This window comes from Poecilia formosa, unplaced genomic scaffold (assembly GCF_000485575.1).
Source record: "Poecilia formosa unplaced genomic scaffold, Poecilia_formosa-5.1.2 Scaffold31, whole genome shotgun sequence".
Classification (NCBI taxonomy): Eukaryota; Metazoa; Chordata; class Actinopteri; order Cyprinodontiformes; family Poeciliidae; genus Poecilia; species Poecilia formosa.
Genome location: NW_006799970.1, coordinates 1440000 through 1457003, shown reverse-complemented (window position 1 = coordinate 1457003; position 17004 = coordinate 1440000). Strand labels below are relative to the sequence as shown.

The following is a 17004-nucleotide window of genomic DNA, read 5'->3' as shown; positions in this document are numbered from 1 at the left end:
AGACATCCCGATGTTGTGAACAGATCCACGTGGCATCTTTAGGAATCTGAGGTCAGCACCCCAAAAATACTTCTCTTTTCTAAATCTTGACAGATTTATTTAGATTTTCTGTGTCGTCACAAAAATAAGCAACGAACTATGAAATCATGGAATTTAACAAACAAAATGCGATCCGCAATAAGATGCAGAACTTCACAGAATTTGACGTTGTATTAAAGTGTTTTCATTCACTACGTAAACAAACATCTCTGGGGTTAATAAATCTTGTTTAATTGGAAACCTTGGAATTAAAAAGAATAAAAACAGGAATGTGGAATTTGGAAATAACTTAGGAAATAATAAAATGGAATGTACCAAAGTGCATTTGAGGTACAGTTTTAAATACATTGAAAGATAAGTCTTTATTTCACTCTAATGTAGTGAATCATCCGAAGCTCACAAAGCTATAAAAATAAGATGAACTGAAAACATCAACTTAATGTTGCTCTGAAGAAGATCTGAACCTCTAAATAGGATGTGGTAAAACAAGGACAGCTCTTTACTTGCATCTATACATGTATTTGTACCTGAAATTTTAAATACAGACATTAAGCTTGACACATGTGCACCAAAGCAACCCAGCAGTATAAGAGGCAAAGCAGAATGTTTATATGCACATCTCTATGTACATAAGTTTAAAAAAGGTAGAAGATAAAGTGAGACCACTGCCAAGTGCATGGAGAGGACAGACAAACAAGATGTAAAGATTGAACATGCTTCAGTGTCTGGAAACATCGTTTCTAAGTTAGAGGAAGAAAATTACACAGAACAATAGTTTTGTGTCAATACCGTGGATCAAACTTAATCAATAACTTGGACATCACCTGAATGTACACATTGCCAGAACAAAGCAAAACAAATAAAGGTGTGAAGCTAGCTGCCTGTGCTAGTCAAACAGCCCCTTGCTAACACTTTAGATCAAACCACAGCCATAAAAATGAGTTATAGTACTGACACACACACAAAAAAAGAAAAAAGATCGGGGACGTATTAGAGAAATGTTCTGTTTGGTCAGTATTTCATCAAGCAAATAATAACAGCTTCATAAAAAGCTATAAAAGCCACAGTTGTACTCGATGTATCCAAAGCACCCAGCCATGACTGCTGCTTGCAACAGCAAAGTAAATGCCAGAAAATTGATGAACAGTTTGTTTTTAATGCACACTTGCAATGTTTGTTTCCTTTTTCTATGAAACCTGACAAAAACTTGCCTTTAGGACTTTAAAGATTAAATTATGTTTTATGTAAAGTGATAAAAAGATTTAGAAGTGACACAAAATTAAGGAACAAAACTCATTGTTTAGAGGCAACAGACAGCATTTGGGGTTTTTCGCTGCTTATTTTTAGATACATTTGAAGATTACTGAAACAAAACCAAACCAGACAGGTTTTAAAACTGCAAAATTAAGCACACACATCAACAGAGGTTCCTAAAGTTGGAGTCAATTACAGCAGCAGAATGATGTGTTTACTTGACTGCAGAAGAGTCTGTGTTTATTTTTAGACCTCTCAATAGCAGGAGCACAATCAGAGCAGACCCTAACAAAGATGACATGTCGTCTCGGCATTAGGATTGAAAAGCGGGGAAACATTATTCGGTGAGACATGCTTGTTGAGACATAATGATAATATTGGTTTATATTTTGCCTGGATGCAGCTCTCTGTTGTCAGTATTCGTGCAGCTTATTACCTTTTCTATTACTCAGTTGATTGATTCTCAAACTCTGCATCTAAACAGCGAAATATGAACTTTACATAAGCCGTGGAGGGGAATTAATTAAATCCCAATCACTTTCACAGTCACAGTGGTTGCTCCCCTGAAACTGTTTGAGTGACAAGACTTTTCCTTTTCTTTTTTATTTTGGTGACATAAATCTCACGTTCCCCAGTGCATTTAGGGAACAGTAAAATTCAAGTGTTTGTTGCATTTATTTACAGGAACATGTCTGCGCATTCACATTTCGGGAAATGTGGGCGAAGATGTTTTTCTTCTTTGTGAGCAATAAATTTGACGTGAATAAACAATACAATTCAACTGTGCACAGCTGGAGAGACTCAAAGAAAAGAGGGAAAAGATGGAGGATGACAAAAGTAAGGAGGAGTGCTAGAAAAAAGAAATAGGGGAAATTACAAAAGGCACTAACCTGCTGATGATAATTCTTCCTAATTAGAGATGCAAACAATTAATCAACTTAGGATTAATTATTAATGATTTATTAGATGAATATGAGTTCTATTTAATTAACTAAGAGCGTCCATTTAGAAGTTTTTCAGCGTTTTAGTGTGTCCTCCATCCAGAAGAGGGCGCCGCTTATCATTCCGAAGTGAAGCCTGTTGATAAGAGCAATAAAGATGGCCGAGGCAAAGCAGAACAGAAAAGTGGAGCAGTCCAAACGGAGTCCAGTGTGAGATGGAAAATGCACTTTACGCAGATCTGTTTTTGAAATATAGCAGCGTTAACTTTTCAGCCCAAAATCACTGACATCCTATGAAGACGATGATGTGATGACAGAAAAGCAGAGGGCATTGCACAGACAAATGGTAACATGAGAGAAGAAGAAGACACGATGACAAGAAACAATTGATTTTGTGGGCTGTCATGAGTTAATGCACTTCATGGAGCAAAGTTTTAACATTCCTTCAAGAGCAACGATAACCAACCTCCTAATAAAAGAAAAAAGGTGATATTATGCATACTTTGGTTATAACAAGTGACCGACTGAGCCTTTCTGTAATCTTGCACCAGTCTGTCTTCCCCCCCATATGCAAGGTATTTTCGTCCACATGGCCGCAGCTCCCTGGACCCTTTTTAAGGACCATTCTATGTAAATCTGTGTGTGAAAATCCCAGTAGATCATCAGTTTGTAAAATACTCAGCGCCGTCTGCCTGGCGCCAACAAACAACCCACATTTCAAGTCACTTATAAATCTCCTCTCCCATATTACCCGTGATACTCTGTTTGAACTTCCGTATTTATGCTGGCCGAAGCTTAAATATATCGAGCTGCTGCCATATGATTTGCTTTTGTGCGATACGCATTAAACAGGTTCACCAAATAAACTGGTCAGTGAGCGTATATTCATAAATATGAATCTGACTATTTAAAGGGCGTCCAGTTCCTGTCCTCAAGTGCCCTGCCTTTTTTCTTATCTGTTTTTCTGCTTCAATATAAATGATTGAAATTAAAATATCATTAACAGGGATCTGTAGAACTTGATAATATGCTGGGAAGGTAACGGAACTGGTTGAATCTGGTAAGGTGAAGCAATAACATCTAAAATGTGCAGAATATCAGCCGTTTGAGGAGGGGATTTGGGGATCCTGTATGATCAGATCTGATTGAACTGGAATGAATTGGTGTGATATTAATTAAAATCAAACAGAAACAGTTGGGTGGGAATTGAACGTTCTTGTATAGCAAAGTGTCTTGAGGCAGGTTTAGTTGTAGTCTGGTGCTATATAAATAAAACTAAATTAAACTGGATTTAATTAAAAGCATTTTCAAAACAACACCAAAACAATACAGCTTATTTCCATGAGGAGCACATACAGGCAGGCCAAGGCGTTACACACTGGTATGGATGAGTGAGGAAAGGGTTTCCGGGTAAAGGGGTGGGAGGAGGGGGCTACGAGTTTATTTATTTAAGTTTTATCATTTGTGTTTGCGTGTGTGTGTGTGTGTGTGTGTGTTTGCGTGTGTGTGTGTGTGTGTGTGTGTGACAGCCAGGAAATGTCTGCAGACGTTCAGGCAAGGATGCATGACGACGACGCAGTGACAGGAGGGATCATGGGTGTGTGGAGAGGAAATGGAACATGGAGAACAAAACAAACAGGCGCGGGGTGGAGAGTGCAGGAAGGGGGTGGAATGGACGGCCCCCTCTTTGCAGAGGGGGATAATATGTCAGCCGACGCCACGTGTCAAAGCGTGTTTTTGATTGTTTTGCGTGGACTTGATTGTGCGTGAGAGAAAGTGAGCCTGCGAGCCTCGCATCAAGGCTCAAAATGACATCACAAAGTGAAAGTGGGCCACACGGGGCGCTGCCAGGCCCAATCTCGTGCTCATCTAACCTTCAAATGACATTAGGCATCCCGTCAACATAGGATGAGTCACTCGCAACTTGATGTGATTTATTCAATCCAACGGAGAGGTTTGGATCGCAGGATACAAATCACTTAGACGGAGGCTGTGGAGTGGAGAATCTGCCTGTGTGTGTGTGTGTGTGTGAGGGGGGAGGAGGGTGGGTCTGGTGATGGTGGAGGGTGTAATCATGTGAACAACTTTTTCTCCCAGAGACAAAGTTTTCCTCTCACAGCACAAAGCTGTAGAAACCCAGTTGAATTTCTCAGTCTCTTTTTGCCCACCAAAACTCTTAAAGTTGTGGATTTATATCTGAAAACATTAACCTAACATTAAGTGGTCCTTGAGGATCAGATATAAAGATCCTGCGTGATTTACAACAGAATTTTTTTTTTGATACATCCCACAGAGCTTGCCAAAGTATTTATATTGCTAGAGCATTTTCATATTCTTTCTTTCACAACATTTTATGGATTTTATCAAATTTTTGTAGTGGATGATTGTGAAGTGGAAATTTTTTTTAATAATAATAAAAAAAAAAAGAATCTGAAATAAAATCAGGTGCAAGAAAATGCCTTCAGAATTCGGTGTACGGTCTTTTTGGATGAACTTTGCACGTTCCGCCTGCTCACAAATGGATCTGTTCTGTGAAGGCCTCATATATTTATTACAGAACATTAGAGAACAAACGGCATCATCAAGCCCAAGGATTATACCAGACACATCAGAGGAAACGTTGTGGAAAAGATTACAGCGGGGTTAGACTATAAAATAATAACCCAAGCTTTCATCACATCGCAGAGCAGTGCTCAATCCATCATCCAAAAGTGGGAAGAGTACAGCACACCTGAAAACATACTGCAAGATGGGTACATCTGCTTAAAGTATAATTACTGATGGTGCTCTCCAAAAATCTGGCCTTAATGAAAAAGTTGTTGAAACATAATGGAGGCCAAACCCATAGCTATAGTCCCCTGTGCAGCTTGTCAAATGTAACCAAGATGAGCACAAATACAAGAAGCCACTTTGTTAATATGAATCTGAAAGGTTTGAGCTACATGCAAGATGCTTTGTGGGGAAAAACTAACACCCAAAAAAACACCATCGTCACAGTGAGACATGGTCAGAAAGTGAAAAAAAAGTCTGAGCCAAAGGTTCACCCTCCAACAAGGTGACATGAATAAAACCAGAGCAAAATTTAAAGATTACAGTCGCTATAAGATGTAGCTAAATTTGTGAAATTTTGTAAACAAGAACGGATAAAAAAATCTGTTTCTATATGTGCAAACCTCGCAGTGGCAGACCACAAAGGACTTGAAATTTCAGCAAAGACATTGACTCAGGGTGGCTAATAAATGCACAATAAACACTCAAATTTTTATGATTAGGACAAATGTGAAAATAATCCATTCTTCTCTTCCCATTTGTAGTTATGTGCTACATTGTGTCGGTCCTTCACTTAAAGTCCTAGTAAAATACATTCATGTTTTTGGTTCTGACGAGCCAAAGTCTAAAAAACGGGGGAAGGAATTCTTCACTTCAGTCACCTGTTTGTCTAAAGTTTATCAGCATCATCAAGAAAAAGTAATTTGCAGGTTAAGAATTACTTTTCATTATCTAAGCCCAAAGCCCCTGAAATCTCAGAGCGCAGCTAATTTGGTAAGGAGTTCAAAGCAAATCTCAGAGACCATTACAACATGTAACAAGTTGAATTTAACAGCTTTTAAAAAACGATGAGCAGCAAAAAAAAGAACGATCTTCACCCCGGGGAGCTTTGTCTGATGATAATTTGCTCTTTTAATAAGGATGAGAAAAAGATGCTTAACTCTCACCAATCCTCTCCACAGGGACCTCGTCTAAATCCTCACTTGCTTTTTATTTACAATTAAATGTGCAAGCTATAAAACTAAATTTCATGGAAGAAGGCGCTGCACAGCGGCAGGGTTGTTAGCACTGTTGCTTGCGGCACGAAGGTCATAAGTCCGAATGCTGGCCCAGGGTCTTTTTGTATGGGCTGTGCATATTCTACCCACTCACGCGTGGGTTCTCTCCAGGTACTGCGGCTTCCTCTCACAGTTCAAACACAGTTAATTGGGATCTCTAAATTGCCCTGAGGTATGAGTGAGTGCGTGCATGGTTGTCTGTCCTGAGCGTCTCTGAAGCCGTGTTTCCATCTGTGTTTTCTTCATGTGCATTTTGAGGTATCAGATTGGAAATGTTTGAAGGAAATGGCAAAATTCTAAATAAAAAAAGTTTTTAAGCTTGCTTGAGGTGGTTTCTGGATTTTCCCAAAAAGGGCGTAATGCGCAAAAGGGGATTTGGAAACACACGAGCTACATGTGCCGAAGTTCTGACATCGTGAACTTCCAGCTCAGAGAGCAGGGACTCGATTTTTCTGAGATTTTTCTGTAGTTTGCAAACTCTGCAGCTTATTTATTACACCAATGAGCAGCATTAACCTCTGAGGAAGTATGTAGCCTGGCTGATTCGTTCCAAACCAGTAGATGGAAACATGACTAATTCACATTTTCTTTTTTTGCAAAATTGTTTAAAGTTGGTTCAAAATTCTAGTGCCAATTGGATGGAAACATGGCTTGTGTTGCCATGTAATGGACTGGAGACCTTTTGCTCTACGACTGCTGCACATAGGGAGCCATCTTCCCTGTGACTCTGCACAGACAAGTGGGTATAGAAAATGGAAGAACGTGTGGATAATGGAAACAGGGCGATACAACTGCACATGATGTAGCTTCAAACATGGGAGCACGATGAAAAGAAGGTCAACATTCTGCTCAGTGATGACGGGCGAAACAAATTACCCTTGCCTAACCTTACTTCCTTATCCAGCTCTTCACACCACACTAGTCAGACAAACAACAAAAAAAAATCAGCTGAAGAAAAATAAAGCATTTTCTACAGCTGGAAGTTAAATCTGTTAGTGGGCAAGAGAAAAATCAAGACTGGAGATGGCCGGCCACTTGAAGACACTGATGAGCGTCTTGAGATGATGATTCAGGGGAAACAGATTAGGCAGAGGAGCAGTGTGGCAGATCGTTAGTCAGAGTTGTCAGGAGCAGATACAGATGAAGTGTCAGCACAGGAAGACAGGAGTAGTGAATGGCTGGACAAAGTAGAGCGAACAGAATTCAGATATCTGGATGGGGAAGGGAGAGCAGGATGCAAACAGGATGGAAAATTAAGAATGATTCATGTGTACAGGCCTGAACGATCTGCTAGTCAACTATGAACATCTATAATCAAAAGTTTCTGTAGCTCCACAGAGTTAATAGTCAGTTGCTATGCATCATGTTATGACTTATTCTGCTACAAATCCTTAAATCTTACCTGATCCTCTTTAGAAATGCATGTATTTATCAATAAATGTAACTTTTCAGATTACTATGTTCAAGTAACTAATCCTACTAATGACTGGTGAAAGAAGCGTACAAATCCTACAGTCCACCACATTGTATGTAGTCAGTTCTGTTTTAAGACATTTTCAGAAATACAAGTTAATTCTTTATGTTAACATCTGGAAAATAACGTGATTTAATTTATGGCAAACCTTCCAAATTGACTTTTTTATTCATCAACAAAAATTTGAATTGTAACTTATCAAGTCAGCACAACCTACTTCCTGCTATTTTGTCTAAATTATTTGGCTTCAGTGCTTCTTGTAGCTACGTGAGGAAAGCTCACCTCTCTCCTCACTCAGTTCATTTCCAGCTAAGATACGGGTTTAATAAAGCCCAGGAGTTTCCTTTTCATAATTGTCAGCCTGTTCTCTGTTGACTCAGTGGTGTTTTTTCATGTTTTGGCATCCAGTTCTCCTCTAGCTTCAAGTTGTTTTTTTTTTGTATACATAGAAATTCATTACCATGAAACAACAATGCGGCATGAGCCCCGAACATCTTAAGATTTAACACCATATAAAACAGATAAGTGGTTACATTTACTTTTACATTTCCTACTTTTACATTTAATTGAAGGCAGGTTGCTGTGGCATGAAAGCAGTGTATAAATCACTCAAGTTATTCCCCCTTTTTTTTTTTACCTGCATCCATGAAATATTGTAACAATTACACAGCATGAAATGCATAAATAACCGTCTTTTTTCCAACAAGGGGATTTTATGTCTACATTAGAAGGCAAGCGAAAGGCTGATTTGAAAATAATGTTCAGACTCTTACTACTAAGGATAGCATCTTTCCATGCAAATACCCAAAAAATATTAGGAGCATAAATTTAGAGCACCTTTGAAGCTTAAATAACCAGCAGTTCACTCTCCCTAAAATAGCCCGCTCTGAAACCAATGACTACTGTATCATAATTTATCAAAACACGGTGGGACCTCTAACTCACTTTTACCCTCCTGGGATTACAACTGCACCCAAAAACTCTTGAAAGCAATTTGGATTGATTAAATGTTCTTTTGATCAGATTACGCAGTGATATGCGGTAACTGTTCAGATCTACGACACGGTTTTAAATGGCCAGCGACTCCAATCTGGAGTTCAGGACTGAACTTTCACTTCTACAAAAATTTAATTAGGTGCCATCTGAAGGTGAAACCGCCTGCGCACACACACTTAATTAAAACAGATCAAGTTCTTACGTTGATAACACATGGAGATCTGCAAGTTTATTTTAGTATATCTTGTGTTGGCCTGAGATGAGTGGATTAAAAAAAAAAAGGTTATATTGCATCCAGAGGTGTTTGTATTTATGGAAATTAACGGTATATCTTTCCAACACAGATGAAACATTTTTTCCATTTTTCCAGCAGGTATAAAAGGTTCATAACACTGAGCTTTACAAGCCGGTCTTGGGTTTATAACAGAGGAATAATAATAGCTTTCTTTTGAACAAACGAAAGCGTAGAAAAACATGACACACCGGAATGATTTAAAAATAGAAAGAATGATAAAAAAAATATTCCATAGGGTTCCCCCCCCTGAAATAATAAATAAAAGTATGGGGGGGTTTTTTTAAGTTGAAAGACAATACTAGATGGACATTTATAAACACAATCTTACCACACAACCTTGTAGCTGAAGATGCCAAACTCAAACAATCAATCATGCAGATGGAGTTGTGTTTATTATCTTCTAAGATTAAAGATCAAATGAGACATATTATGTACTATTCTATTTAACTCTGACATATTTTATGTACTGCTAATAGATAAGATACAAAGTGACTTTCATTCAAGAATTGAATTTAAATTGTTTTTGTTTTTCAAAATTTTACCTTGCACACAGTTTTTACAATCTAGTGTCATGCAAAATCATGAATTTGTGGGAAACAGTTTTTCAGGTAATCTAAAGTGTGTAATGACTCTTTTTTTTTTATTTGTTTATTTTCTTCAAAAAGTACATTTAAGCTGCAGAGAACTACCAGAAGAAGATCAAAATACAGAGTAAGTCTGCACCCCAAAAAGCAGGTTTTTGTCATGAACACCGCATAAAACCTGGGTGTACAGAGATTCCTAGAACAAAGCGAGATTTACCTTTCAGGTAAAGTGTATGGGCTTAATTTAAACAGAACAAAAAGCCAACAGGGTAAAAAACATGAAAGAAACTGCAGAACACCATCAAACAAAGCTAACTACTCAGTTGCGTTTTTGTTGCACGTCATGCTCTGAGAACATCACGTTGGACGCTGCCTGTTCAAAGGGCTTTAAGCTGCTTGAAGACATAACAGCTTTTATGAAAAGGATAGCCTGATAAAATGGTGATGCACTTTCATAAGCGGACGGTAAAGCAAACAAAGAATGCAATGTGTTATGTCCGGAGAAGTACAATTAGCGCTGAAAAACTGAGGGAAAGCGCATCCTGAAAGTTGCCATTGTCCTCTTCTGTGTATTTATGCAAGAGCCAGAGCCATTTAAAACACAATAACTAGGATGAGTCACTAATTACAACAACTAAAGAGACAAAAGCTGAGCAGTTTTTAATCTCACAGCTTCTGCATGCCATCCCTGGCTGCCAAGGGCACCCAGCTGATCATTAAATAATGTCAACTAAAGTTATGGTGCTTCACAGAGCAATAGCTGGATTGTTTTTTAGTTTAGGAAAATGGTGTCACTGAATGGGTGGTTGATGGGTCATTATTTTGAAAGCACAAAGATCCGTGGGCTGTCCTTCAGCAGAAGAAAAGCAAGATTATTTACAATGTGAAAACATGTAAAGTGAGAAAAAATAAGCCAGCTGAAGGAGAACGGAGCGAGAACAGAAGACGGCATTTCAAGGGTTGAGGAGGAAGCTAGCATACGCTTAATGAGTCATGAATCAGCTTGATATGAATCCTCTCAGCAGCGCTATTAGAGCAAAGTGTTTTGAACCTCATTAATTTACAAAAAGGAGCAGCTATCTGCTAAGTTTACTGTAGAGTCAGATTTTCTCTGAGCCACCGTCGTTATGGTCCTCAGATAACCGTCGCACATCTTAACCCAATGCAGATGTTATCCTCAGATCAGTGGTCAGCTTCACATCGCAATTACAAATACTTTCCAAATGTCTCTCCACCTCAATGCTAATCATTCCTTTGTCATATAAAATAGAAACTTCCAAGAAGACATGCAGAAGGACTTTGTGAAAATCAGTGAGCGTGAATGAATTGCTTCAAATGCATAATTAAAACCTTTCAGTTTTATCTTCAGATCATTCATCTTTTGCTTTGCCTGCCTTTTTTTTAACTAAACTCTAATGCACAATTTGAACATTTAGTAAAACTGGCAGTTTTCATGTGTGATCTCAAACTTTAAGCAGTGTTAAGAGCAGTGCAGCTCTTGCTGGGAGAAACAGAAAAAAATTAAACAAAACCCCCATCACCACTGTGTAAATACTGTGTTGGGAGCTAAATTGTGCAGTAAGATTTTTAGTGTCTTTTGGACAGCTTCTTGTTTTAGTGCCTCCTAGTGTGCAACCTAAGCTAATCTTTGTAAATGTTGTTTGACCAACAATCTATCAGAAAAAGGACAGCTTAGACTGGCAGGACTCTCCACTGACACCTGTGAGAACATATTATAAATGTAACAGTGCACCGACTTTTGAAGTTAAGCAGTTCACAAAAACTACAGAAATTCATACCATTAAAAACGTTTGCACACCATCAAGTCTGCTTTTGGATAAAATTCCATTTTATTCATACCTGCTGAGCAGAGAAAAAATATGAATATTTATGGAAGACAGAGAAATGCAATTTTATATTTTGTGGATTCGTTCTAAAGCAGAAGGTGTTTTTATTATTTATGAACCCAAGCATTCATACATAATATTGTTTAAAACAAAGATAAGTAAGGAATAGCACAATACTTTCGCAGGAAAACTGCGGTAACTCGATAATTTTATTGAAATATTCCAGTATAAACTTTAATCGGAGAACTGGATGGTATTCAGGACCGGCCATATGTTGCAGCGTGTCAAATGTCAAAAGATAAATCAAAACAAGCGTCCAGAAAATCTGAGCCCATTAAGACAAAAGGCTGTTTGTTTATTTTTTGTTTTGAACCACATGCCTGCTCTAGCCAGTCATGCTGCCTCATACTTCCATCCAGTTAAATAAATGACACACATGATAAAAACGATACTTATTCCTTTGCTGATTAAATTTTTCAATGTCACACACCTGTCTGAGATTCACGTCATGTTACAGCTTTCAAGGAGATGTAGCAGACCAGGCACAAATAAAACTATCATATGAGGGACAAATTACTTTGCTGCTTTCAAACAACGTTTCTCGTTTGTCACGATTTAAATGTTCATGTTTCACCTAGCTTAAACTACTGAGTTCGCCCCTCTGCGGCAGTATGCTTCTGCAGTGTTAGCATTCAGAACGTAACACTGCTGACCTCAAGCCCTCTGAATGCTAAAACATCAGAGACAGGGACCTTTTTCTGGAGTGGATCTGATATAAACCTACATTAAAGAAAAAGAAGCCTTTTCTCTCCTTATGGACAAGCACTCAAGTCGTCATCTGAGTCATCTGAGCCTGTAGAAAATGCAGGGCTGCCGCTTTGATATGTTTGGCTGCTTCATCACAGACTAACGGCCAACTGTACATCACTTCGCTGTAAGGCAGTTTTTTAAAGACATGTCATATAAAAGGAACACACTGGTAAGAAGAAGGCATAAATTAAATTTTTCCTTAAATTATTTTGTTTAATTTTACTCAAAGTTAAGCTCGTTCGGATTGAAGGTTATAACTAAATCTCAAAAAGTGAATTATGGGGTCTGCTGGTTCATGACATTTTCACATCAAGACTTCTGCCAGGGTGATCGTTAATTTCATAAGCTATTCATTCGCATATAAAACAGACAATTAAGCAACAATAAAAATGTGAATGATTTAGATAATGATCAAAGTTACAGAATTAGAAAAAAAAAAAGAAGATTCTTGACCAACACTGAATAATTTGCGATCAGTGACGAATTGAGCTTCGAAGTATTAGCATTTGATCATGTCCAGGAGAATTGATGTTTATGATTAAACTAATGACTACAAAGACAATGGGAGGCTGCTTTAGCTCCAGAAATATAGACAGGAAAGCATCAAGTCCTTAAGCTTAGTGTGAAATTATCACTGCAGAAAAAACAGAAACAAGCTATGAATAAGAAATTACAACTCTAATCAAGATCATTTTAAGAGGGATTGACGTTAACCTTATGTTACTGAAATCTTGGGGTTTAGCCTTAACCATACCATGGACTAATCTTACTTCAGATGACTTTTGGACTGCTTGTTCTTCCAGTTGTGAATGGATGGCCTTCCCTCAACACAGTAAATACCAGACTGCAAGTTCACTGGAGATGGTCAGCTAGCTTCGGCTAAAGAGAGGGTTGGTCGGCTGGCGCAGTCAAGAAAATATATTCACCAAGTGTTTTACTTGGAAAAGCTATTAAAAACAGCTTTTGACAATTGAGTCTTGTCAAAATAAAAGGAAAAGTAATAGTTATTTGTTTATTTAAAGTCTCAGACAGAGATCCCAACACAAGAGGGGTGGCTTAATGTTTACATCCGGTCAGCACAGCCTGACCGGATGTAAACCAATTCAACTAATGAGTCTGGGCATAAACAGAATATCTGCTTCCTCCACTCTTTTCCACCAATACTTAGATTTTAGTGCAAACAATCTTCTCAATTTCCCACACACATTCAAACTTACTGAACTCAAATTTTGCCAGCTGTGTTTCTGAAAAACTGATGCAGATTTATAGTCTCGGCTTTCTGACATTAGCTGTCAACAAGTGTTGATAAATCAACACTTGTTGATGCTATTCCTCATCTGCATCAAGCTGTGACTTGCTTTGCATTGAGAGATGGTTTCAGTCACACAATATTTGTTGTAACATGTGTGTTTATGTTGCTTTTCTATCACGTTGTACCCACCTGCCAAAACTGTCCTCAAAACTGCAGCACGGTGGATATTTCTGTACTTATACAAGCACATCAGCAGTTTCTGAAACACTGAGGTCCCGCTGGCCTGCATCAACAATCACGCTATGTTCAGACTCCCTCTAGTCCTTTTTCCTCTCCATCACCGTCAAGCTGTAACAAATGCTCTTTACAGCCATCTGGATATTTAAATGTAGTAAGTTGCTCTCATGTGATCTGCAGATCTGCCATTAGTGTTAATAAGCTGTTAAACAGGCTTACTTAATAAAGTGGCTGGTAAATGTAATTGAATAGCAATTGGACCTATTTGACTAGTTAGGTGCCTCAAAACTGAATCTGCTGTGAATTGATGCTGTATCAATTATTCTTTTATCCAAGAAGCAGAGCTCAGTCGACGGATGGAAAACACAACATACTATAAATGGGTTGGTATATATCAGGGCAAAAGGCAGCAGAGCTGTGAGAAACACAGGCTTGATTATCAAAAGATTATTACCCAGAGGAGATCATCCCACTAAGATCACGCCAAAGTTTCCGAAAAACCAAGACAATTTCAAAGAAGCCCAAATGAAGAACTCTGACAAAATGTCCTAATAGGTTTACAACTAGAATAGATAATGTGAACAGAGCTGCTGAGACTGAAATATTTTGGTTTAGAAAAAAATGTTCATTCAACCATGCAAACAAAACCACTACTTTACCAATAAGCATTCATAAAAAAAAATCAATCAACAAGAAAGAGAACAGTTAAAAATCATTCATTTATCCAGTGAGTCTAGTTAACTCTTGTATTCTTAAATAAAGTGTTAGCAGCAGCAGCACCAGAAGTACAAGCAGCAAAAAACATATTTTTAAATAATTTATTTTAAAGGAGTGGCATTATGTATATTCCAGAATTGTGCTGCTTCATAGCGCAATCAAGTGTAACCTACAGAAAATAGAAAAACGCTCCATACATAAACATAAGAAATGTGACACTGCAATTTGGCGTCTTGAAATTCACCCACTTTTATGTGCAGGTTGTGTACAAAGGAGCCAGAAGTCTAAAACAACATCTCAATGTGAAACATGTAGCGAGCACAGACCTCTCCAACGGTCGTGTCAACGTCCACATGCCTCATTTCTAAGAAAGAATTTTTTTAAAAAGAAGCTACCTCAGTTATCAGGGGTTTCTAAAACGCTTGAAAATTGAATGGGTGTAAAAGCACATTGCAACAATCTGATGGTTGAATAACCAAGTAGCAGCAAAAATGGTTTTGAAGTGAAAATGTTGCTTATTTTGCTGACACATAGTTTACCAGTAAAATGTGATTAATTGAAATCATCTATTGCAGACTACTATTAACTCGATTAAAAACTTAATCAAGTCCCACCACTTATTTATTTATTTGGTGCTAAAATGCTCTTCAATGACTGGAGCCATGGTGGCCGCTACAGCAAGTCTCTAATATGCTGCTCAACAAAATGAGGTAGAAAATCAACCATTTAACTCTGAAGTAATGAATCCATGCCATCAGTCCTCTATATGAGCTCTTCCTAATGAAGCATTAATTCAAAGTAGAGTACCAATTAAAGTTTTCTGTTGTAATTCATTACATGAGTGCAGCGTTAGATTATTGATGTGCTCCTTTAGGTGTGAAATTTGTATTATAATTGCCAACATGTCCATGCATTTCCTTACCAGGGAGGTGAAGATGTAAGTGTAGTAGACAGACAACATCCCCAACTCTGATGCCTGCAGGGGAAAAGACAAGAAGGGCATAGGGAGAGGAGTAAAAAGTGAGAAAAATTAACCATCTACAAAGACCAGAACAAAACTAAGGAGAGTCTTTGGCAGAAAAAAAACAAAAAACAAACAAAAAAAACAGTGTGAAGTTCAAAGTCAGACACACAAAGGGGCGGAGAAGAACAAAACATAAGGCTCCGAGGGAAAAATAAGGAGGGAGGAAAACGGTTGAGAGGTCACTGACTCATGTAACTGGAGCTTCATCTGAGCATGCAGATCAAATCCACATCTTGATAAGCACTGACGCATCATCATCTAACGAAACCTCTCGATGGAGCAATTAATTTCTGAGCTCCATTGGTATGCTGCTCCACGCTGTCACACAGTCTGATTAAATCAAAGTCGGCGAGGAGCAGCTGAGAAGGGCAGGGTGAACTTTATGAAGATTATTTTCTTAAAACACATGATCTGAACAGAAATTCATTAAGATGGCGACTTTAGTTTAATCAGGCTAGGCAGACAGGTAATCTTAAATCCATAAATTTCAACTGCATTTGTAGGTACAAAGGGCTTAAATAAAAAATAAATAAATAAATAAATAAATAAAAAGCCTAATGCACGTCTCAGATGTGCCACATTTGAAGCTTAACCTTGAATATTTCCTTTTTTTAAAGCAGAATTTTCATGTTCAAAATTTGCATAATGAGCATCTCAAACATGAAAATGATTTGAGGATTTTGTGTCAGTGAAGAATTATTAATGTCTAAGAATGTTCCTGAATGTGTGCCGTTAACAAGACTCAGTTATGAATCAGGAATATTCAGATGAGGTGTAAGAAAAAGAAGTTTAGAAAATAAATTTCTAAGAAGTATAACGCTACTAAATATTACAGAAAAGCAGCAAATAAATTGTTTGTGACAGAACTCCAAATAAACTCAACGTATCCTCAAACAGTGCGCACGGTCATTTTAAAACTACGTCCACTAATTACAGCTATATGACAACTATTGGTTGGCATTTACCCTTTAGCTTCACACACAAAAAAAGCAAAGCTGTAGGATAAAAAACAGTTTTCTTTCTGATGCAGAAAATTATATATAACAATGCGCGACACATCTTCTTTGGGTGACTACCGCTTTTAACAACATACAGCAGGGTTCACGTCATGATGTATGGTTACTGCACAGATTTCACAGAGAGCGCAGAACATAAACAAAACAATCACAGGATGAAAAATGAAACCCATTTGCTGCCTTTAAATAATGCTTCCTGCTTTTCATTTAGGACAAACCCTGAGGACCGTGTGAGACTGGCAGATTTGTAGTCATTCACTTTTTGACATGTTTGGCATCTCTGAGCTATACCACAGATTTGACTTCAAAGCAATCTGCTGCAGGATTGCCTCTTAAAAATATCATATAAAGAGCAGAGAGAGTAGCGTATCCAGTCAAACTACTGTTACTATTTAGGACTTTTGTGATGGACCAACACAAAAGTACTGCATAATTATAAAGTTCACAGGCTATGAACATGCAGTTTTCAGGGATAATAATCTACTACTTCCCCCAAGTAAAAATCTCGTAAAACCAACAGACTTCAGGAGTCACCTATTTAGAAATAGTTTACCTACATGCAATTTATTACAATATAAACAGCTCTAAAGGCCTTTGTTTATTCAGCTGAAACAACATCTGTGCTTTTATGTAGAGTCACATTGGTTGAGCCTGCCAGCTGTATCAATCAATCAATCAATCAATCAATCAA

The 17004-nt window shown here is 37.9% G+C and overlaps 1 protein-coding gene across 6 annotated transcripts in view; it reads right to left on the bottom strand.

Moving 5' to 3' along the window:
• The window catches only part of grik4 (glutamate receptor, ionotropic, kainate 4), a 345779-nt gene that overhangs the window by 86174 nt on the left and 242601 nt on the right, over positions 1-17004 (bottom strand). For all 6 annotated transcript variants that reach the window (XM_016670188.1, XM_007549419.2, XM_016670189.1 and 3 more), the window contains one exon: positions 15196-15249. In XM_016670188.1, coding sequence (XP_016525674.1) covers positions 15196-15249 — 54 coding nt within the window. The remainder of the gene's footprint in view (positions 1-15195; positions 15250-17004) is intronic.